The following is a 23555-nucleotide window of genomic DNA, read 5'->3' as shown; positions in this document are numbered from 1 at the left end:
TTCTCTGCTGACTTAGTATCTTCCCCCATTTTTAGTGTTTTTTAACACCTTCCAGTTCCATTTTGTTGCTTGTTGTAACTGCAGGGTGAATCAAACTGCAGATGTTATGGGATGTGTGATTGATAGGAGTAGAGGAGGGTGGTTCAGGTTACAGTTTAACTAACTTCTGCACCTTGTTTTCTTTTTTTTCTTTTGTCAGCAGGAAGCCGCCTGCTTCTCTATTTAGATTAGAATAAGTGGATTAACAGATTGTTATATTGTGTGTTCTCCTTTAGTTTTGTCCAGAAAGGTCGTAACAACTTTGCCATGTGCATCCCACCTCCACACCTGCTTCACTCACTAAACAACTTCAACTCTGCAGCAGTGGTGGATTTAGTTTCTTATTTCTACAGCATCTGCCCTTAGTCTAACTTTGAAAAAGTCATCCAATGCCTGCTTTCTAATATCTCCTTATTCAGTGCTGTATTTTGTAATGCAATACTTTTATTGTTCTAAAGTGGAAGGGCTCACAATTCTCCATGGAATTCTTTGTCCTGTTTCTTCCATTCCTTCATTTATCTATCCCCTCATCTTCCACTGCACCACATGTTCAAGACTTTTTACCTTCCAAATGCTTTTCATTGTGCCCTCACTCTGTCTCTCATGCTGATGATAATTTAAGCATTAGGGGGAAATCCATTTATAAATTAAACAAAATGACTTGATATCCATCAAGTCCCTTAGTTCATCAGCCTGTTCAAACAAGGAGTTGAAGATTGGCTTTGCGGCGACCAGGGTCTTCGGAGACGGCACAGTAATTAGATCTGCCGCGGATTTATTCTGGGCTGATTGGGGCTGGTGATGGGTGTGTGTGTGTGCGTGCGTGTGGGGGTGTGTGTGCGTATGTAGGCATGTGTATCTGTGCGGGTGGAAGATTTTTAAATTAATTGGAGTCTATTGGAGGTCCACATTTTAGAGTTTTTTTGTTCTTTTTTTTCCTTTGACTTTGTGCAAACCTCTAACAAAGCCTCCCCATGCACTAAACTAAAGATAGATAGTGAGGCTAAGGGGACATCTATGTGGTCATCAGTGTCAATTTGTCTGAGAGAAAATGAAAGCAAAGAACTTTTTTTTCACTTTGGATTTGCCCTAAAGGTGTAAAAACATTAAAAACTGAATAAGCAAAAGAAGGAAAAAGGGTTTAGTGTGGATATCTCAGTGATTACTAACATTGGTTAGTAATGACCAAAGGAAGGAGAAAGACAGAAGTCGCCAGGAGAAACATGTTTGCTCTCCATTGTTAATTTGTCTAGAGAGACAGTAAGGAAGAGAGGCAGGGGATGGAGCGACATGTTCCAATGAGCATGAGTGTTTAACAATGTTAATTTGTCTGCATGAAAAGGCGTGGAAGGGAGGAAGAGGTCTCAGCCAGACATGTAGGCATGTGAAAGAGTGATCCCTAATGACACTCTGACCAGTCAGAGGAAGAAAGGCAATTAGGATTTATGTATGTGGTATTTAATGCAAATCTGCATTGAGAGCATGGAGCCAGATGAGTGAATAAATCTGTGCTGCTTGTAGCTAGCAGTAGATCTGTTGCAAACTGACAACTCAATGACACATTCAACCTGAAAAGATAACTTCAAATATTGGAAGTTGTGTCAACAACAAGGAAAAGGCATGCTGGTTTTCCTTTAATGGATTGATTTTATGCCTTTCCAAAACATAACAGTAAAAGTTTAGATATTTAGAGAGGACATAGTAGAAAGTTGTGGCTCTTGTTCACTTATAAGGTAATCTGTCACATTTGCATTTAGCAAAGTCTAATACAGGAACAATCGTTTTCACCTGTCCATTCAAACCTGCAGGGTCATTGGACTGAGCCAATCCCAATCAGTGGCGTTCAGACCTGGCAGGTCATTTAAAAGCCTACATGGACTGCTCTACATACAGGTTCACTAAAAGATAACATGGCATTGTCTAGTTATTTGTCATTTCCTCTACTGCTTTCAAAGGCATTATGAATGAGAATTGGATTGATTGAGACAGTCAATGTTTTCTTGTATAGTTGTGAAGCAAACACGGCCCATAACATAAAAGCTTTATGCATTGTAGATGTTTAGTTGAAACATAATCCACACTGTCCATTTGAATTAATCTGTTAATAATTCATCCACATTGCAGGACTGAACAACAGAATATACTCGTCAAAGTTTTTTCAGCAACATTCATCTTCTGTTACGATTATTGGGTGTATTGGTTTGAGGGTGTTTTATGGATTATTTATAGTTCATAGTTTTGCATTATTAGTTCTTTCTGGTAGTTCTGTTTTTATAAGTTAAGTCATTGTCAAGGGTGATCAGTCAGGTAAAGTCTGTCAAGACCAGTCAAGTTATCTTTGTGGAGTAACGCACAGATATATTAAAATAGGAAACAACTGTTACCAAACCTTTCTCACTTTTTTAGGGTCATAAGAAAGATCAAAAGTGACTCTGAGTCAACCTCATCCCCCAACCTCACATTATAATCCCCCTTCCACATCATTTTAGAACAGGCATCATGCAGTCTGGCATGATACCTGCATGCCAGACTGTAAAACTCCTGGCAACTACCAAACTGGCTGCATGCTTTCTGCCTCTGCATCCAACACTTTGCATCTGAATGCAAAGTGTTCACATGTCAGACCTGTGAGGATCTATATGAACTCTTCAGCTAATCTGAAGCTCACGTGAAGCTTGGAGATATTTATTGCACTGATTGTATAATTGTACTAAGGGAACCAGGCTGGAATTCACTGACCTCCTTAGAACAACCCATCTTTTTCATAAATGTTTGAAGAAGCAATCTGCAATGTTGAGTGCCTGAATCATACACACTAGTGGGCATAGACATTATTGGAAGACCTGAATTGAAAAGTCTGGAGGGCGTGTCTCAGTGAAATAAGATGCAGTATTACCAAAAGTACTAACTTTCTGTCTGCTATACTAAGTTCTCAGACATTCCAAGTCTTTATATCTGCAACCAAATATTAAACAGTTTCAACTTTAAATCTGAGCCACTTTTCTGAAGCATTTTATTTGTTCTAGTCATCCATTTCCCGATGTAATTACATCAGATATGAATTCAGCTTTACACTATTAGATCTTCAAATCCCTTTAAAATATCAAAGCTTGACTTTTTTATTACTTAGTCTATAAATTATGACCTATTGCTATTGTAAGGCCCCTGGCACCAGTCTGATTTAACGTATTTGGCAGGTTGGGCTAAATTGCTACTTTGCACCTGCTAACTCTTTGCATCTCTTGCTCTACTGTGTTTTTATGAACTGATCAGTAAAAGATTTTTCATATTTCCTGCCTAAGTATTGAAAAAGCATTTTCCAAAAAATCATAGACTTTCATTTTACCTCATTTTTAGTTAGCAAAAAACGTTTTATTCCCATTAAACAGTTCTAGCCTTTCTCTTACCATTCATGCTTTTTTACAGAAAGAAATTATTATTTCCATCTAAAGAAATTAAGTTATTTTTATAATTTAAGAATAATACTCTTAAGTTATTCTTTAAGAATAATTTCTTTCCTGTATATGGAAAGAAATTCATATCAGAAATCAGTTGACATGAAAACAAGCCAAATGTGGGTTATTGTTATGTGTCACCTGTCAGTTTAAACCCCAGGTTATCAGCCAGGCTTGTCTCTCAGGCTGTTCTGTTGTAATATATCAAAAAGCTGGCCCTATCATTTTAATTACAGTCACACTCATAAAGTGCTAAAATTGAAGTTAAAACATGAGGTGACCTTGGAGGAAAGAACCTCCTTTGAAGCTTGACGCCTCTTGCCAACACACTCTTGCAGTTAAAGAGACTCATCTTAAAAAGCACATGACGCAATTTGACTAATATCCGTCAAACTGAGGCTGAGAGCACCGATGTCTCCAACTGTTCTCGAGAATGAGTGGTTGAAAATGATTACTCATAAGGGTAATTCAGAGTCAAGCTAAAGGGAAGAAAGACTTCTTGTATCTCTTCACTTTTTCTCTCTATTTAAAAAAATTCCATATTATCAGATCAGTGTCTGGTAGATGCTTAGAATGTATCTGTTGTCCTCTGCCTGTCGACTTTGAATAAGGACACTTGAGGTGAATTGTAATATTCATGATAAAATAACTAGTTGTGCTGAATAAAGGAAATATATAAGTTGGAAAGTCAAGTTCCTTTAAGGCTGAGTAAAATTGAAGACTTGAGCTTTACACCAGGTAATAATGTTATTCTGTCATCAAAAACAGACTTGGAGTGATGCTTTGATTCTTTCATGCATGTTTGAGAAATCCTGGAATCTCCCTTGGCAACCATTCAGGGCTGCCTAAACGCATGCTCTCACAAAGCTCCTCCTTGGAGCTGCAGTCTCCAGATGAACTTCTGCCTCACAGAGCAGCCCTCACCTACCCAACCTCCCGACTCCCTCACTCAGCTCCTACAGACTAGCAGAAGCAGTTAGCAAGCACCTGGTGGTTGAGTCTGCTGAGTTCATCATATGAATTACTTCTGAGTCCAGTGCTGCTAAGAACGGTTGTAGATGGCATGAGGAGCATTGCTGTGATGACGTCCTGAAGGCGGAGTGTCGGTAACAGTAAGAATGTCTTAAAGAGACAGAAGCCAATTTGAAAGCGCCAAATTTCCAAGTTCGATTTGATAAGTACAGCATTTTCATAACAACTGGGGGTCACATAGTTACTTAATTTCACTGTAAAATGGCACTATGTGCCTGGAAAATACATAACCACCTGTGTTTAAATTTATGTTCTAATTCTCCCCAGAAAACCAGACAGTGGACCGTGACTGTGAGCGTACACATTGCATGCATACTTGCAGCTGGAACTATCCCTCTTGTTATCTAAGAAAATCACATTAGTGGGGAAAAAGCAGCAGTGTTGTTGTTTTAAGATGTGTAAGCTCTAGATTTTGCATGTTGTCCAGGAAGATCTCAGTATCCTGGTTTGGTCAGTTTGTTGCCTCCTTAGTAACGTGTCATGCGGCTCATCCTCCATAAGAAGCCAGATTTGATCTTCCATCTATTGGTGAAGATAATCCTAATCTTCATCACAACCCAACAAAGAATACCATAGCCAATAATGCAAAAAATAATTTAAAACACAAAATGTCATATACATAATACACAATTTTACAGCATCAGTATTATCTGCTTACCCTGTTTCAGTTTAGTTCACAGGTGTGATTTAGAGTTGAAGGACAATGCAGAATCAGCTGTGGGTTCACCATGTTATAATTTTACCAAGAAACACAAAAACCATCAAATAAAAAAACAGTTTCAAAGTCCTACCAGGAGTGACATTATATCTGACCTAAAAAAAACCCACCATAAGTTCCCTGTTATTAGCCCTCGGCCGTCTAATTGTCCGCAGCATTGCCTTATTTCAACATCACAAGTCTTTGATTATTGTTGCTAATTACACTATTAGCACAATGGAGGGGAATAATTCATCATAATCACTCACATTTATCATAATTATCCAAGTTTACAAGAACCTACTTTTAATGTCATTTAGAGCAACCATCAGCTGCTGTTGCTGCTGCCCAAGGACAAACTAAGTAAGGCTGTGTGTGGGGGGGTGTGTGGGTGTGGGTGTGTGTGGGGGGGTGTCCATGTGCATTAGTGTTAGATGGTCAAATATTAGATGGTCAAAAGTCAAATATTTGATTTTGTTTTAACTTAGTCTGATATGTAAACGTTCATATTATAAAAACATATTTTTTATGCCCAAATTTTACTCTAAATTAGTAATTAAGTAATGAATAATTTCAGTAGCTTTACAGCTGTAGTTCCCAGATAGCATTAAGAAAACGTCTCTAATGCTTTAAACTGTACAAATATAAAGTGTACATGAAAAAGAAGAATGAAACAAACAAGAAACTGCTTTAATAGAAGAACAAAGTACAGAATATTCATTTGGTGTTAGGGGCACTAAAAAGTGTCAGCAAAATAAGTTGTTTTATTTGATCCATTTAGAGTTTTAAATGTTTAGTTTACAAATTTTAAGTTAATTTATTTCTGTCACCGATAATATTTTGAGTTGCAGTTTTATTTTTAGTACCAATATTATTCATTTTGGTTTTATTTAAGATGGATGATTCAGTCTTACCTTTCTTGTTTTATGGTCATGGATTTTACTGGCTCTGATGGTTTTGGGAATTGCCTCTGTCAGGCAATTTTCATTCCTGCGTGGATTAAAACTAATATTAAAATGGTAAACTAAATATCATTAGTTTACCAAAAAGTAGTTTTGGTTGAGTAATTAACTGTTTTGTTTTGGGGGGGTTTATTAGGTTTTGCATTTTGTGGAGTACAGAAGACAATGTCCTGAAATATTTATTGAAGTTCTAAATATCTGGTCTCAAAAGGTCTGGTCTTGGTCTTGATCTCAGAAGAATCCGTCTTGACTCCATCCCTTGTGGCCAACTCCAGGCGTACACAGCCGGTGTCCTCTTTGTTTTCTGTGTCCCTGCTCCAACACAGCTGATCAAATGAGTTACCTCATCAATATGTCATGACGTTCTGCAGGAGCACACCATCAATCATTTATCTGACACAAGTGTTTTGAACTAGTGAAAATTTTGAAACATAATAAACAGCTACTCTGGAAGGGATTGTACCAACAATCTGCATTATATTGAAAATGCTGTATTGTTTTATTGCATAAATATGAAAACCCCAGAGAAATGATAATTATCAATAAATACACATGTACTGTCATATACCTAGGATGAAAGTTATAATGTGTGTTACCACTGTTGGAGGAAAATAGTATCAAATACGAAGGTATGATTGTCAATAATCTGTATATGATGATTTAAGTCAAAGCAATAAGACTTCATATCTGATATAAAGTTGATACAAAATCAATAAAAAAGGAAGAACTCAAGCAGATTTCACTTCACCAATTCAGACTTCCTGTTTGCTGCCTTTAGAAACGAGATGAGATTGAGGAAGTAGTTCTCAGGCCAGGTTGACCACCCAGTATTGTTAGAGTCATAATCTGTAATAATGTCATAGCAACTGAATCAAGTTTAAAATTATTTAAAATCACAGAAAGTTAGAAATATTTACTGTATTGAATATTACTGTAGTATGTGTCCCAATTACACTATAGCTACACAGAGACCTGAAGTTTGACTTGTGCATCACCTATGACTCACTGTTATTTATCAATCCTCATTTTGTTTCTCATGTTTGAATAACAGAGGTTGCAGTTTTTATTAATCTCACTCATTGCAGTCACACCAATAAATAATAACCATTACCATGTACTGATCAGACTGAACAGCCTATTGTCCACATAGTGAAACTATGTGTTTTTGTGACAGTAAAAAAATCAGAAAATCACTTTGTACACATGGAGGGTTAGCTATGGTTCCAGCTTTGATATAGATTTTTCTTAAAGATTAAATTCAAAAAGTTCATCTTTTGTTTTTGACCTGCTAAATAATTTATCTACACCAAATCTTCTCAACTGCATACATACTGATAGAATTAGTCATGATTCTGAAAGTGCTGGAAGTAATTAAATTTGTATCATGAATGTTTTTTTTCAGAAAAGCAATGAAACCACTCAAGCCAAACAAAGAACTTCTCAGAAGTAGAGGATTAATGCTAAAACAAAATTATCCGTTTGGTTAAGTTCTAACACTCTAACTGCAATCTGGAGTACACAATGGCCAATCAAAAGCCATTATTATTAGGGTTTTCTAATTAGGCTTCTTAACGAGGACGGCGCTGTTTACAATGGAAGCCGGAGCTGTTCAGATAACGACAGCAGAGGACAGGACAGCACCGCATGGCAAATAAAGCTCTACTCGCTGCTATCTGTCTGTCACCACAACGATAACACAGGAACTCTTCTGGGTCCAAGACTGAAATTTTTAATTTGAGCAGAAGTTTGAGGCGTGTTCATGTGTGTCTTCTTATTTCCATCTCAGTCTCAGACCTCAGTGTTGACAGGGTGTTGCATGTAAAGTGAGCAGTAAATGTTTAGGACTTAAAAACAATACAGTACGCAAAACGGAAAAACTGCAACTAGGAGGAATAGATCTTACTAGTTATTATTTAAACATTCACAGATTTTTTTTTTTTGCTTGCTGGAGCAACACTTTCTGTTCACAATATTGGTACATGACCTGCAGGCCTCAACATTATTATGCAAACTTCCACAGAGAAAACTACATGTGGAACTGGAATTTAAAATAATTTTGGATATTTTATCAACTTTAACTAAAAATCTTACATCTTAAGCAAAGTTAATGAAAATAGATTTTTTTTTTTCTATAAGTGCAGAACTTTGTACTTGTTTATTTATTTACTATTATTTTACATTAGTCTGATTTTTTGTTTTTAGAATTCTTTGTAAAAAAAATGTTAGAAACTTTTGGGCTTTCTGAGAGTGGTTGAAGTTATAAGACATAAATGCAAAACATACTTTTTAAACAAGACATAAAGGGGCTGGGAGTTTAAACCATTATTTTTTATTAATTAATTACATCAATTTTTACACTAAGAATTTTAATGCTAATCACATTTTTTTTTTTACATACAAAAGCTCTAAGTGGAACTTTTGTATTGTGTTTTTGGTATACCCGTAAATCTGATGCACAAGTTTTATCAGATTTATCAGATGGAGTCTTTATTGGCAAACTCCATCCATGAAAGACAAAGCAGCTTCTCTAGGCCCACTGGGGTTTCATTTTTGCTTCAAGAAACCAATCTGATGCAACGCTGGAAAAGACTGTCGTTGTGTTCAAGCTGTGTTGAAGGAGTTAGCGTACCAGTGAAGCTATTCAAGCCTGAAATAGCATCTCAATGCAAAATATGTAGCAGCAGCACAAACGTCCCCCACACTAAAATTAGCATCCATAGTCCACATTTCTGAAGAAGGTCCATGAATGATCAGAGCATCAGGAAACTGTGGAAAGATAAAAAGGCAGAATAACACTTTGCTCCAATCTGTTGGTTGAAGAACCTGAATAATCTGATTATATCTACTTGATCAATAATTTAGCAGCAAATGGGGTTTTGAATTGAAAATATTTATTTTGTTGATATATAGATTTCTATTAAAATGCAGTGAATTACAATTAATTATTTACAGATCATGCAGTTAACTTGATTCAAAGTTTTTTTACCGAGACTAAGACTACAGAAATATGCTTTCAGACCAGCTAGACATTTCCATAGCTCTTAGCCAAAAATCTAAGATTGTAATCTTTGTCTGTAAACAATTAGAAAACAATTGGTTTTTAACACAATATTTCAGCAAACCAGTCACCAGTTAAGGTCGCCAGATTCTGAAAAAAGCTCTATGTCCTGCAGATGTTCCCTTAACCACTGGAAGCTGACCTCCATTAAACCTGTAGATCTAGTTATCATGTTACACAATATGTGTGCATCTGTTCCATCTGATCAACAATAAGTCATAGTTGGTGCTCATCAGAAGCTGCTGCAGCTCCTCACAGACGTGTTTGTAAAACCAGTTAGCAGCTCAATGAACACGGCTGCCGCCTCTATTCCCCCTCACGCCTTACTCTGATTATGGATGCTAAGCTGTTCAGTTCATCCATCTGTCTTTCTATATTCTGCAGCCAAGTGCACTCCCCACTCTGTGATCCTCAACTTCTCTGTTGTTTTTCTTTCTCCACATGCTGTTTCCCTCCTCGTGTTTCTTCTGCCTTCTTCACATGTTCTGTCGGATTTATCAAGGTACAGCTAACAGGTACAGAGAAATTAGATGGAAAAGAATGAAAGAGATGAAATGCTGACAAAAGGTCTCAGAAACAAAGGAGAGCGGAACAGTGGAGATGAAAAATAAAATTACTCCAGAATGTGACATAAAAACAGTGACATCCAGTGAGTCAAAAACCACCAAGATAATAATTAAAATTTGCTAAAATTAAATGTATTCATGGATGTGTTGTATTTTAATCAATGATTAAGTAGAAATTCCGTCATTTTATGGCTAAAATAATTTCAATTAATTATTTTGTTCTTTTTACTAATCTCGTTCAACCTTCCATATTAAAAAGAAAAATCTAGTATGAACTGGTTTGCCATCAAGATTATGAAAATACATATTTTAACTCCATCCAACCACAGTGGTATTTATAGATTTTACTTGATCATAGCAGTCATGCTTCATACACAATGACTGGATCAGGGCTAAGAACCTGCTAGCAGTTTTAATTTTACCATTATAGCGTCCCTAAGTTAGTTAAATTTGGATCCAAACTTAAATTATTTCCCAAACAAATATCTTGCAGCACCTTACACTGAATAAATATATAAATGCATAAGCTCATAATAGACCAACATTTGGAAACTATCATGACAATTGAAAATAACATCTGACTAAACCAACATCTTCAGCTATCAAATCAGAACATTCTGATTCGGTAACGTTTATTGACTCAGATAGCAAACGTGAGTAGATTCTGATTAGTTTAGATGGCTAATCAGAATTAGTCATCTAGATATAGCTAAAAGTAGAATTTAACCATTATTAAATTTTTATAAACTACTATTGTATTATTGTTGTACTATTACTTTTCTTATCTTTATAGCTAATATTTGATACTCTATACTGTTTTCAGTCTTACAGAAACTTTGCCTTAGTCACGTCTCTGTCTTGGGCAGTATTTATGCAGGGTGCGTATAAAAACAGTTGCCTTTTATTTTTCCGCTAGGAATTTGTGTCATTTTAACCTTTAACCTTTCTGAAAACAAACATGGGTTGCCAATCCATTATCCAACTCATAGGAAACAAGCGGTCTTTAACATTCCCGCTATCTCCCTCTTGTCTTTTTCCCTTCACTCTCTTTCTGTCATCTCCTTCTGGTTTACTGAGTACTTAAACAGTTCTCTTGTTTCATTCTTTGTATTCTTATCTACTTATTTTAATATTATTATGATATTTTATGTCAATGGGTAAAGTTGTAGGGGTTGAGAATCAGTATCATTCTCAAGTGGAGAAACTGAAGTGTCTTGGTGTCACGTGATGATAGGAAGGAACAGAAGATGGACAGACAAATTAGGACTTCATCTGCAGTAATGCGGGCACTACACCCATCTTTTGTGATAAAGAAAGAGCCGAGCCACAAAGCAAAGCTCAGGAGTTAGCAGTTAAAAGGACTGAAAGAATGAGATCCTGGATGAAAGTGACCAAGAGGAGCTTCCTCTAGAGGGGAACTGGACTCTGCTTTAGAGATAGGGTGAGGAGTTCCGTCATTTGGGTTGAGGTGGTTCAGGCTTCTGATCAGGATCACTCCCTCTGGAGGTTTTTTGGGCGGAGAGGGGACACCAGGAGGAGACACAAGGGAAGTCATAGAACTTTCTGAGTGTACTATGTATCCTGTCCAGTGTGGGGATATCTTCGGGTCCCCAACAACAGATCAAGGAGGCAACCCCAAGGTGGCCAGGACGGGAGCATTGCTCACTCAGGCATGGCCAGCAACTGATCTGCACCAGTTCAGAGCACAACATCCCAATTAGACAAATAATTCACTAAAGACAGAAAATATTTTCTTGAAGTGAAAAAGCTATATTGTTACATTTGTGTTGTCAACTGTTTTGTAGTGAAGCTGCAGAGGTGGCCAAAGGCCTTGGCTCCACCTCATGACCACTCCCATGATGTGATCTTGGATTAGTGGAAGACAACAGGTGCAGTTGTCTCAAAACTGCATTAAATAAAGGGGAAAGGGACCAAATCTGAAGTGAAATGTGTGTGTGCAAGCTGCCCCATCAGAGTAGTGCCCCCTTTGTCCCTGCTGTTCAATAACTTGAGAGAAGTCCTGGAGTCCCATTACACCAAGTCTAGGAAGGGGGAGGCAGTTTAGTCGCAGGAAGATGTTGGATGAAAAGAAAGAAAAGTTAGACAAAGCCCGGATCACAATGTCTCCAGACTATTAGAGCTCTGTTTGATTTGAGCTCATTGTCTTGATAAGACTGTCAATGTAAGTCTCTTTTTTTCATCAGTGCAGCAAAGCAGGGGCAAGAATGAGGATAGAGGAGCATCCAGAGATTAATGGAGTGAAAAGACAGGAAGAAAGACAAAGGTGAAAAGGAAGTGGGTTGGGGAAGACAAGGGATTTTAGCTTCTTTACATTTAGTTCCCATGCTTTTGCAATGTGGGAAAAGGCTTTGAAGAAATCTACCTTAAAACACACACACACACACACACACACACACAGACACACACTTAGTATGTCTTTCTATCTTCACAAGGACTTTGCATTGACTTCCATTCATTTTTCATTGATTTCTATAGCCTACCCCTGGCTCTTCCCTAAACCTAACCATTACCAGTACATACATAATCTAAACCTGACATCACCTCATTTCACTACTTAGTCCAAACCTAACCCCTGACCCAAAAACACTACTTGGTTTCACGGAGTCTGGGCTTTTGGCCAGCAGTCTGTCCCCACAGCATAGTATGTGTTAGGAAAATGGTCCTTATACTGTATCAGATGTAATGCCACACACACACATACACATATGCGCCAGAGTTTCCTGTGAAAAAGGAGTATGTGAATAGCTTCATATTCCAGAACATGTCTGACTCCATATCATTTATGAATGTTTATCTGGCCTTTGTCTTGGTTTTAAGATAAGACTTCAAATTGTTTTCATTTTTATTCTTAGAATCTTTCACGTTGTCTTTCTCTCTGAGTTTCTCACTGATTGTTTTTGTCTCTGATGTTTTAAAGTTCTCTTACGTTTGCTAACTCTCCCTCTGCCTTCTCCTCTTTCGTCTCCCTCCCTGACTCAATTTGTCAAATTCCTCCTGATAGAAAACACATTCTATTCATAAGGCAGGTCTCACCCAGCAGCCCCCCCATCCCCTGACAGTAGCAATTCAATTACAGCCGTAGAGGCGATAGGGAGGGAGAGGCAGCAATGTGACAGTTACAGAGTGTTTACATAAACAAACTTTCACTCACAATCCAACCTTTGTGGGACAAGAATGACTTGAGCATGGCTTTATATGCGAGCTGGGGGATTTCTGTGTGTGCATGTGGATGTGTGTGTGCTTCATATTTTGGTTATTTTAGATCAGATTCTCGTTACTGGACTCCCTTAAGGTACATTTGAAAGTAGGGGAGCTGCAGTACTTTGGTCAAACATCTCTCTCTTTCCACTCACTAAAACCTTTGAATTATGACTAAGAAAAGGACAAGAAGAGAAAGGAGGAGGATTTTAACAAATAACAGTGATAGAAATGCTCATTGATGGTCCACTGCAATACTGAATGTATTAAAAGGAAAGTGTAGTTTTCTTTTAATACAGTCAGTGAGAGATACACGGCGATTTCTTAACTGTTCCCAGTTCTGTATTCACACACTGTATTCTGTATACATACACACACATGTATATACCACATAAATTACTTTATTATTTATCTGTTTTGTTTGTATATTAAATTTCTTAATCTGGGATCTGAGTCCGAATTTTGTACCACAACCAAGCAAAGGTGGTATAACAATAAAAAACCATTTTATCCTTGAAGGTTTCACCCTACTAGCACTCATTAGGCAATTCTGCCTGGTAGAGCAGTGTCAGTCTTATTAACCAAAATTATATGTGTATGTTGTATATTATTTTGCATATTATTATTCTACTATTTATGTGCTTACCTCAGCCACATAAATGAGGGCCATCATGGTCTAGAGTAAATGCAGACATTTTGGACTCACTCACTGATTGATGAGGTTTCTTTTTACAAACTATTTCTGAGCACCAGTTCTAGCTTTCATAACTGAACATGTCTGAACTTTTTTCTGTCCTTAGGTCCTTTTGCTTTCTCAGTGTTTTCCTCATAAGACACCAGAATATTCGCTGTAGGGACATACAGCGCATCAGTGAAATTGTTGGAAAATGTCGTTTCTGGCTAGTAACAAGCAAGCACTTAAACAGACAGGAGTTATGTCTGTTGGAATTGACCTCAAAAATGTATTTCCATTTTCTATCAATACTATTGATAGTATGTTCAATAGTGTGCATTTTGGCCTCTAGTTGTCTTTTGTTATCTAGATTTCTTTGAAAATATATGTATATACAGTATATTTATATTTATAGTGTTGAACACTATTTTCTGAACGTGGACATGAGTGTGTGTGCCAACAAAACAGTTGTGGAAATTACCCCATAACTTACTGTTTAACATTGACACATCAGTAGCATAGATTAAACTTTGCTGCCAAACAAAGCTGCTTTTTAAACCGTTATTACTGAGTTTGCTTTTGCTGGATGGTTCTTTACACTGATTATCATTGAATGCTTATGAAAATGAAACATGTTCTGTTACCTTCCACATTTACCATATGTTGAATACATACCTTGTATTGCATAGTGAACAATTAGTTGGAACCATTAAGGCCCAGAAGTGATCTCCAAAGGAAATGGAGACACAACAGTGGGAAAGTGTGAGGATGAAAGAATGAAGGTATGTAACTGTTTTGTTTGTGCCCTTCAGGATTCTCAGTGTTTGTTCTCTCTTCTTCCATTTGCTTTGGGCCACTGAAATTTACTAAATGACTCATTAATGCGCTACATGTGTCTGCCTTATCTGCTGTATTATAGTCCTCTTGTTAAGCCAATTATATTTGTGTTTTCCCCGCTCTGCCTTAGTGTGTAGGAGCCGCGTTGCACTGCAGTGGTGATGGCAGCCGGTGGAGGAGGTTGTGGTGACCTTGCTATTGGTGGCTTTTGTATTGCACTGCTGCTCCTCCATCACGTTAGCTCGTTAGCTAGTTATCAGTCTGACTCAATGGGCTCCCTGAACCAAGCAGCATTATTAGACTGTTTGACAATGATACGCAGTCCCATTGAGACGTCCCTGCAATCGCATCCACATATGCAAAGAAACCCTCTGCACTGGGTATTGTCCACAGATGAGAGGCGTAGGTGAGTTGTTCTTTTTAATTAATCATTTGTCCTTCAAACGAGGGAAAGTTTCAGTGCCACAGATAATTAAGTCCCAGAGTCGGGCAGCAGTGGAGCCGGCAGCCACCTGCTGCCTTTGTAGCACTAATCTTTGTCTTGTAGGAGCGTTGTCCCCACGGTAACACAAGCCAGGCAAGCAGAATGAGAAACACCTCTGAATCCCCACATGATCTTCATCTTCCTTCTTCCATCTCCGTCCTCTTGTTTTTTTTTTAATTCCTCTTGTTTTCCTCTAATTCTCCTCGTCCTCTATCTTTTTATATGGGCCTCGATTTTTGGCTGCTTCCATCCATCTGTCCTCATGTCAGACTTCTCTCTTTACCTAACACATGTAGAAGTGGTTCAGTTGCAGACAAGGAAATCCTCATGTAAGAGTGTGCAAATGAATGAGCGTGTGTGCTAATTGAGTTTTCATGAGAAAACAGTTATTGATAAAAAGATGGAAAAAGAAGGACAGTGAGTTCTCCATTTATAATTTGATTTAATGATTTAATTTGCTGTGATATTATTTATTGTCCTTTCCCATACATCTAAATGTGAAGAAATTACATTTTGTGAACCATCAAGTTCGCTCATTCTTAACAACAGCCACAAAATGCAGGCAGAAATGCGATACGCAAAGCCTGTGAGCACACCCTGGTGGTCAAATCATTATTAGCTGAATTACTCAAAAGACAGGGCTGTGTCGGCCACTTCAGTCATCTGGTATCCTGAGGAATTGTGGGTAATCTCCTTAAGTCCAGTTGTAGGGTCGCGGTGTGGCCTCAGTCCTCTACCAGGCTGTTGCAGGTTTGTGTTCGGCCTGATGACCACTGCAGTATGTGTTCCTCCTCACAACCCGCTTTCCTGTCACATCACTGTCAAATGAAGGCCGGAAAAAACTTAAACAAAAAAGGACAGCTGTAAACGGTATAATGGACAGTCATTGGTGTGATGACGAGCTGAAGGTGCAGGAGCAGGAGCTTCTTAAAGAGACAACAACCCCATTTCAATATGGGGTATTATATTTTGATATTTATAGCATTTCTATTGCATAGTTACTGGATTATGTTACAAAATGTCTCTATGTGCCTAGAATATAGATTATATGGCCCTTTTAAGACAAGGTACCATTAGCCCACTGCTGTGACATACATTTATTAGTGGTGGTGTAATACAGATGAAATCTCTAGGTTGAGTTGCTTATACTTTTGTCAATATACATAAAAAATGTTAACCAGCTGGAGCTGTTTGGGATAGCTAGACGTCACATTATGGATGTTACATTGCCACATATAGGTGTACCTAAAGTTTTACACCATAGAAAGTGAAGTAAAATCCACCATAGTTTGATGGGGACATTGTCCCTCCATCTGATGGGCCCTTACTGTCCTGAAGCCCTGACAGCTAACTGGCTGATGGTGTTTAGAAGAGAAGCAGCAGAGGAAACAGTGGTGCAGAGAAAGAGTTGTTTCCTTTTCTGGTAAATCTCATAATCTTTATTTTTCTTCCTCATTATAAATAGCTCTCTTTCATGAGGCTTTACTTTTTTCTTACTCTCAATCTTTTAGATCCTGCAATACACAATTGTTTGCATTCAGTGTTTTGCGTATCATTACTTTAACTTTCATTTTGTACCTCTTTCTCTTTTGTTTGCCTTTCTTCATGTCTTAATACACCAGTCCGTCTAGTTTATTTATTCCGTTTATTTTTCATGTATTTTCTGTACTTGTCAGATTTTCCCGTCTTTTCTTCCTTCCCTTCCATTACTGCCGCTGCCCCTTCCCTCCACCTCTTCCCACTGCCTTTCTCTCTCTATCACCACCCCCTCTCTGTTTCAAGGACATTTATATTATAAAGGATGAATTTGCATATTAATTCATTTCTTTCAATTTTTCAGATTAGACGTTGTCAACATGTATCAGCAGTGATCAACCAGTGCATCCACCAGAGACCTGGCTGCGTGTCTGTGTGCTTGCTTGCATGTGTAAAATGTTCTTCATCTATTTATTCAGTGGATCCATGCTGGCTGTTGAGGACAAGCAGCAGACTCACAGATCCTGCATGACTCTGATCTTGTATTTCTACCTGCAGAGACTACATGTTGATGAAGGCAGAGTTCAGGTTGTGCTCTAACAAACACATAGAACTTATTTCTGCGTTTCTTCTCTATGTTTTCAGATGTGTTGTGACATTTTTTTCAGCTTGAATGTAATAAAAGGCATCAACCTTATATGGTTTAATAGCAGTTGCAGTTATCCAATAAATCTTCCTGACAGAAATTTTATATTTGTTTATTTCACAAACATGTTTCTGATGTAACTTCTGGATTTTTGAAACCATGTAAAACATTAACTTAGTTTATTACAATCAAAACACTACTTGTCATTTACGCAGGAAAGTAATAAAGTAAAATATCTTTCTCTTAATTTTGATCATAACTTTGTTTTTGGAAGAATTAATAAGCCTAAAAGTAGATTTCCCATCATGCACTGTTCATCCAGTTTTCTCTTTTGTATGTTGATCAAATAAAGTGAAATAAACTCTTGAAGTGAAATTGAAATACTAGTTCATGAAGACTTCAAGAAGCATGATGACATTTAGTTTTCTCATCAACTGCACTTAGACTAAAACCTGAAGAACTGCAACAATCACTGACATCTACTGGTCAAGTTAGAGAATTCAGCCTGTCAGAAATGCCATCCATCCACCAGCTGGCAGAAAAAACATAACCTTTGTTTTTTGTTGTTAGTGGTTTTCTTTTCATTTTTTTCTGGGTTTTATTATTCCTTCTCCCAAGTATGTGCTACTATTTTTAGGAGATAATAACTCTGATTCAGTATTTTTGAAAAGTGAAAAATTGTACAACGTTCTTGTCAATAGTGAAAATAGAAACAGATAGTGAGGTTTCTACTTTAATGGAATAAGTTGAAATATGTGTCGAGGAGGTACTCACTTAAACTGCAGTTACATTAAATTGAATGAATTGGACATGTTTGTTTTACTTGGTGTTTTTTTTTGTTTGTTTCTGGGACTAAGAAGAAGAAGAATTACTTTATTCATCCCAGCAGGGAAATTATTTCGCAGTTACAGCAAGAATTTTTTATACACAGATTAACACACATGACAGGAGCTGCGTCTGCAGGCAGCCAGCTGAGCCAGCGCCATTTTTGAAGGAGGACATGCAGCAAAGGTCGTCAGGACCGGGAGTCGAACCCGCGACATCCACGGGTCTAAGGCCTCCAAATGTGGGGCGTGCTAACCCCCTGCACCACCACAGCACGCCCACACAAATATTAGACCACAAAACAAGTTAATGGAAACCGAAACCAATCAGAAGGCAGTGAATAGAATGCAACAAAACCTTTGCTTTTTGGGTGACAAAGTCTTGAACCAAGTCAACATTGTTTATAATAAAACTTGCACACACTCGCCTCTGTTCCATATAAACACCTAAACATTGTCAAACTTAACTTTTAAATTCAAAATATTACTAACTACACAAACAAAATAATTCTGCCTTACCTCCAGGAGTCATTTAACTTTATGGACCGGTCTGTAGGATCCCTCACATGTGAGAGAGGCATGTTAATGTTATGTTTGCCCACATCAAAACTACCACTGACTTCAGGACAGGAACCATGTTGGTCAGACTGTGAGGAGCATTTAACCTAAACCCACCAAAGATGTTAACAGCTGTTGGTTAGCTCATTTCTTTTTGCTTGTCTTTGTGTTGTTCGTTGTGCAGTGGAGTCCAGCAGTCCCAGCCTCCTGTCTCCTGATAACTCTCTGGAACGATCCTTCTTCATCCGGATGAAGTCCACTCTAACAAAGAGAGGTGTGCACATCAAGTCCTCAGGATATAAAGTAAGAGAATCAGCTAAACTATGCATACAATCATTGAAGGTAACATGATTTCTTTCTTAAGGTGAACATTAAAATTCTTAGACATGTTTGTGGATCTTGATAGTGAGATTGGAATAAAAGGAAAATCCGCAATTACTTGAGACACCCTCTAGAAATACTTCTAACTGCCTATCTTAATAGTTCATACACAATGTATACCTCAATATGCATTAATCTGAGCAGTGAAAAACCACCTCTTCTCCTCTCCTGAAGCTAACATGCACAGTCTTTCTTTTTTCTGTTCTTAATAAATCAGTGGCAAGGCAAATGAATGGCACTGCTCAATTGGCTGCTTTGCAAAGGGCAACACATAGTTGCTTAGTACTGTAATAAAGGATTTGCTTCATAATAAACTGTACAAAAAGTTAAAGTTTCCACAGATAGTTTGGAGACCTAAGCAGACTTTCAGTTTCTTCAAAGAACTCCAATCTCAGAACATCTAAGCAGTTTATGTAAATAATAGTTTGTGAATCTTGAAAGTCTGTTGTTATATTTGCAGTAGGCAGTTAATTACACAGAAGCTAATGATTATTTAGACAGAACAGATGTAGAAGGTTGTGTGCCACCAACAGTCGTCCGGTGTGAAACACGTACCGAGAATGGAATATGTAAAGTGTTTCCATGGGAGACTGAAGCCATACAGAAAGAGACTGTTGCACTATTGCATTTAACTGAATCTCTTTGCAGGAGAAATTACATCTCTTATGTAAAGTATGAGGCAGAGAACATATTCAAGCTGAAACCTGTTCATGTTTGTTCCAACATTAAAGAAAAAAGTGAGTTTCTCTTTAAAAAGCTGTGCTTGCTAGTTGACTCTGTTTTCAGGTCATTTTAAAAACAAAAAGTGTTTAAAATGTTCTTTTTCATTTTGTGTTTTTTTCAATGTTTCGCTGTCAGGTTTACATGGATTCTCCCTCTCCGGCATTTAAAGTAACAAATGTTGGAACCATCCATGTCCACATCCAAAGCTGTCACGCCCTCTGACTGTGACCTGCTGTGTTTTCCCTGTCAGGTGATCCACATCACAGGGCGTCTGCGGATCAGGATGGCTCTGACGCACAGCCGCTCGGTGCCTAATCAGATAATGGGAATGGTGGTGGTAGCTCACGCCCTTCCACCGCCCACAATTAACGAGGTTCGCATCGACTGCCAAATGTTTGTCACCAGAGTCAACATGGATCTCAAGATCGTCTACTGTGAGAACAGGTAGGGGAGAGAAAAATTAACTTCAGGGATTCTTTTGTTTGTGTCAGAGGATAACATAAAAAAATTTAATGGATCTCAACAAATGCATTTAGTCTTTTCAGATCAATTTCTATAAAGTGTTTTCTATATATGTTAACAACAGGACCATAAAGATGTCAGTTTTACCCCCTGCAGAATTTTAGCTCTTTTTAACTCCAATAAATTGGATATTCTTTATGTCATATTTCATGTTTTTTACTAAGGTGGCTCTCTTCGGCAGCTCCTCTTTAGGAATATGTATAACTTATTGGTTGTCTTTGTTGGTTGTCACAAGAACAACCAATGGAGTCACTTGTACTACCTCTAGTAAAAAAAAAAACGGCTGTCACACTGCTGGGTTGTAATACAAACAAATAAAGAAAACTTGACTGGTATGGATTTTTTAAGAAGTAATAGAATAGAATAGAAATATCCTTCATTGTCTCACAGTAGGAAAATTCATATAAGGAGCAAAATGAAAGGCAAATGAAAGCTTGCGTATTCACACAAAGGTGAATGTGTGAGTATCTAATTCTGTAAGAATTAGACTCGGTACAGAAAAGGCAAATTTACTGCATGAGAAAAACAATAACAGCCGATTGAAATGTGCAACTGAGTAGGATACATTTAAAAATGTACGTTTGCATATAAATTTATGCAAAAAAACAATTATTTTTTTCCAGAAAAACAGCTGGTCCTCCATCTTTCCATAGAAAAGTCCTTATGCAAGTCCTTGTTTCTAAGTAATCACACAATTATGCTTGGAAAATACGCAACAAAGAAGTTCTGCCCAGATTTTACATGCAGAGAAATCTGCAAAAAATTCCAAACCAAGTGTTGCATGAACAGAATGGTTTTGTCTTTTCTTCCAACTTCCAACTCTGTGAAAGAACTGATTCCTCCTTTGTTGCAAAGTACATAATGACCTTAAGATCTGAATTTGAGAGAAGCTGCTTTGCAAAACAATCTGAAGAGAGTGAGATTAGTGATTAAGAGTAAAAAAACAAAAACACAAAGAATGCGTTGGTGATATATTACAGCAGAGCTGCGACCTAAAGTTTTCCTGTCACTTTCATCAGTAAAACTGCCACATAAAATATAAAACCCTGCATAATGCAGCTTGATGCAAACATCTGCTGCATAATTAGGGGTCCAAGAAGGTGGAAGCCAGCAAACACAGCTGCCTTCTATTCATCCGTGGATATGGAACCCTGCTGTAACTCCTGTTTTCTTGATTTTTTTTTTTGTTTTTGTTCAGGTTAATGCCTTTAGGCTTATGACCTAAATCTTAACATCAAATGCATTACATAAATGTTATTTTACTTGATATGATTAGAATCCTTGCATAATAAAAGATTGTTGCTACACCACAGAAAATGCAAATGCTTCTTACAAAACCTCACCTTGGGGTTACACTTAATGATGGACCTGCATATTTTATGGAGAGATCCAGTCAAATAGTGAAAATGAATATTTTTAAAGCCTCTCAAATTAAAAACTTTATTGCTAGCTCAAACTGTGAACAAAGTTGGACAACTCTCAGACATAATGACAGATATTGAGATGAAATTCTCATCCCAAACCAGAAGTCTGGTCCTGGGTTTACACAATATGGAAAACATCCAACACCAGGAAATGCTGCAGTGAGGAGTTATTTATTTTGCAAACATGTTCTTACAATCTGGACATTACATTAACAGTATCTTACATATGTTAATGAATAGTTAAAGTGAACGTGGTTCATGTGGTTATGTGGTCAGCAAACAAATCTGAAATGAACCTAAACCTGAACTTAAAAAACATTAACATTATGGTGATCAGCCCCGTAATACAGAGAGCTGGAGTGGAGAATAGCACCCCTGTCCCTAGCCCTGCCCCTAAATATAATGATGTAATTGTGGTATCAGTTTGAAAATATAATTTTTATTTATGTTTTTGTATAAAAAATGTTTACACTTTCCACAACAATCACTTAAAAAATCATGGTTGGCAGTACCGACTCCATATCCCTCATTTAAATTCATGTTTCCACTGACGTTATGAAAAAAGGTCTTTGGTGATGTTGAGTCACTTTACCATCACCAGAGTCTTTGGCTTCCTCTGCAGACTCTACTGGAACTGTGTCTGGGTCAGAATCAAATCAACTATACATGAATCATTTTTGTTTTTTTAAATCACTTTTAAAATCAATAATTGTTGCACAAGTCAGGTTTTCAGGTTTTCTTTCATTAAAGTCGGGTCCCAAATTATTCATATTATACATTAATTATAGCCAAAGCAACATATTATCTGAACAGAAAGTCACTCCACATCTTGCATTGTTCAATGACTGAGTCATATCTGTTTTTTTGTGCAGAAGTGGGGCAATACTTATAAATCAACATTGCTAACAATCACTAACAGTATTGTAAAAAAGAGCTGCCAGAGTAAAACACTGTGCTAGTTTTCTTACACACACAAATCCCTTATTTCTTAAGTCTACTTTATTAAAATTGCAGGAAATTGAGAGAAATCAAACTGCACTTATGTTTGATATCCGCTATAATGTGTTTCCTAAACATCTTTGGGATTTTATGAAAGGGAGGGTGGGTACAACTTAAGGGAAACACTGAATTTCAAAACATGTAGCATCTGAACATCTATGAGAAGATTTTGTGTCACTGTATCTGGATGGAACGAACTGAATATGGATCTAAAACAATGTCCAAACTTCAACCAGTTTAAAAATAAACACAAAGCTATGATACTCACATTGTACAGTGAACCTTAGCTTTATGTCAGGTTATTTACAGTCATCTGTTTTCTTGTCTTATTGTCTTATTAGTTAGTTTGTAACCATCTTGTCTATGTCATATAATTTATTACTGAACAGGCATATGAATATTATAACATGATTTTAATTACAATTTTTTTATTAATATTGAGTTGTTTGTTCTCCTGTTTGTTTTTAAAACCTGCTTGAAATAAATAAATACAAAAATATGCAAAAACATTATATTTTGTTTTGTGACAAACTTCCCAATTACTTAAAGATGTAACAATGTCACAATTTTTAAACTATCCTAAAAATGATTTGACTGTTTTTGCATCCATGTTTCATGGCTTTTTCCAAGGATAAAGAAGTTGTCAGCCTTGTTGGAGCTCCGTATTCATGAGGAATATGACCTAATCCTCCCTGGTTTAACAGTGAAATATGTCTCTGATGGTTCTATCGCTTTCCCTCTGTCCAGATAAAGCAGATAGCCATCAGGATCTTGTGCAGGAGCTAACGCCTTGACTGCAAAGATTCATATCAGGCAAAATAAAAAAATAAAAAAGGAATACCTCCTTCATGTTTTATAATAAAAAGAGCAGGGAAATGATGGTAGACAGATTGCTTTTTTGTGGGTGGAAAAGTGGATACAATGCAGCAGATGATGATATTCACTGTGGAGCGACAGAAATCGCCGCTGTGTTAAAGAGA

At 37.3% G+C, this 23555-nt stretch overlaps 1 protein-coding gene across 3 annotated transcripts in view; it reads left to right on the top strand.

Moving 5' to 3' along the window:
- The window catches only part of npas3 (neuronal PAS domain protein 3), a 281452-nt gene that overhangs the window by 232143 nt on the left and 25754 nt on the right, over window positions 1-23555 (top strand). For all 3 annotated transcript variants that reach the window (XM_028035528.1, XM_028035530.1, XM_028035529.1), the window contains 2 exons: window positions 18711-18829; window positions 19881-20074. In XM_028035528.1, coding sequence (XP_027891329.1) covers window positions 18711-18829; window positions 19881-20074 — 313 coding nt within the window. The remainder of the gene's footprint in view (window positions 1-18710; window positions 18830-19880; window positions 20075-23555) is intronic.

The sequence above is a fragment of the Xiphophorus couchianus genome, chromosome 13 (assembly GCF_001444195.1).
Source record: "Xiphophorus couchianus chromosome 13, X_couchianus-1.0, whole genome shotgun sequence".
Classification (NCBI taxonomy): Eukaryota; Metazoa; Chordata; class Actinopteri; order Cyprinodontiformes; family Poeciliidae; genus Xiphophorus; species Xiphophorus couchianus.
This window is presented reverse-complemented; position numbering and strand designations above follow the sequence as displayed.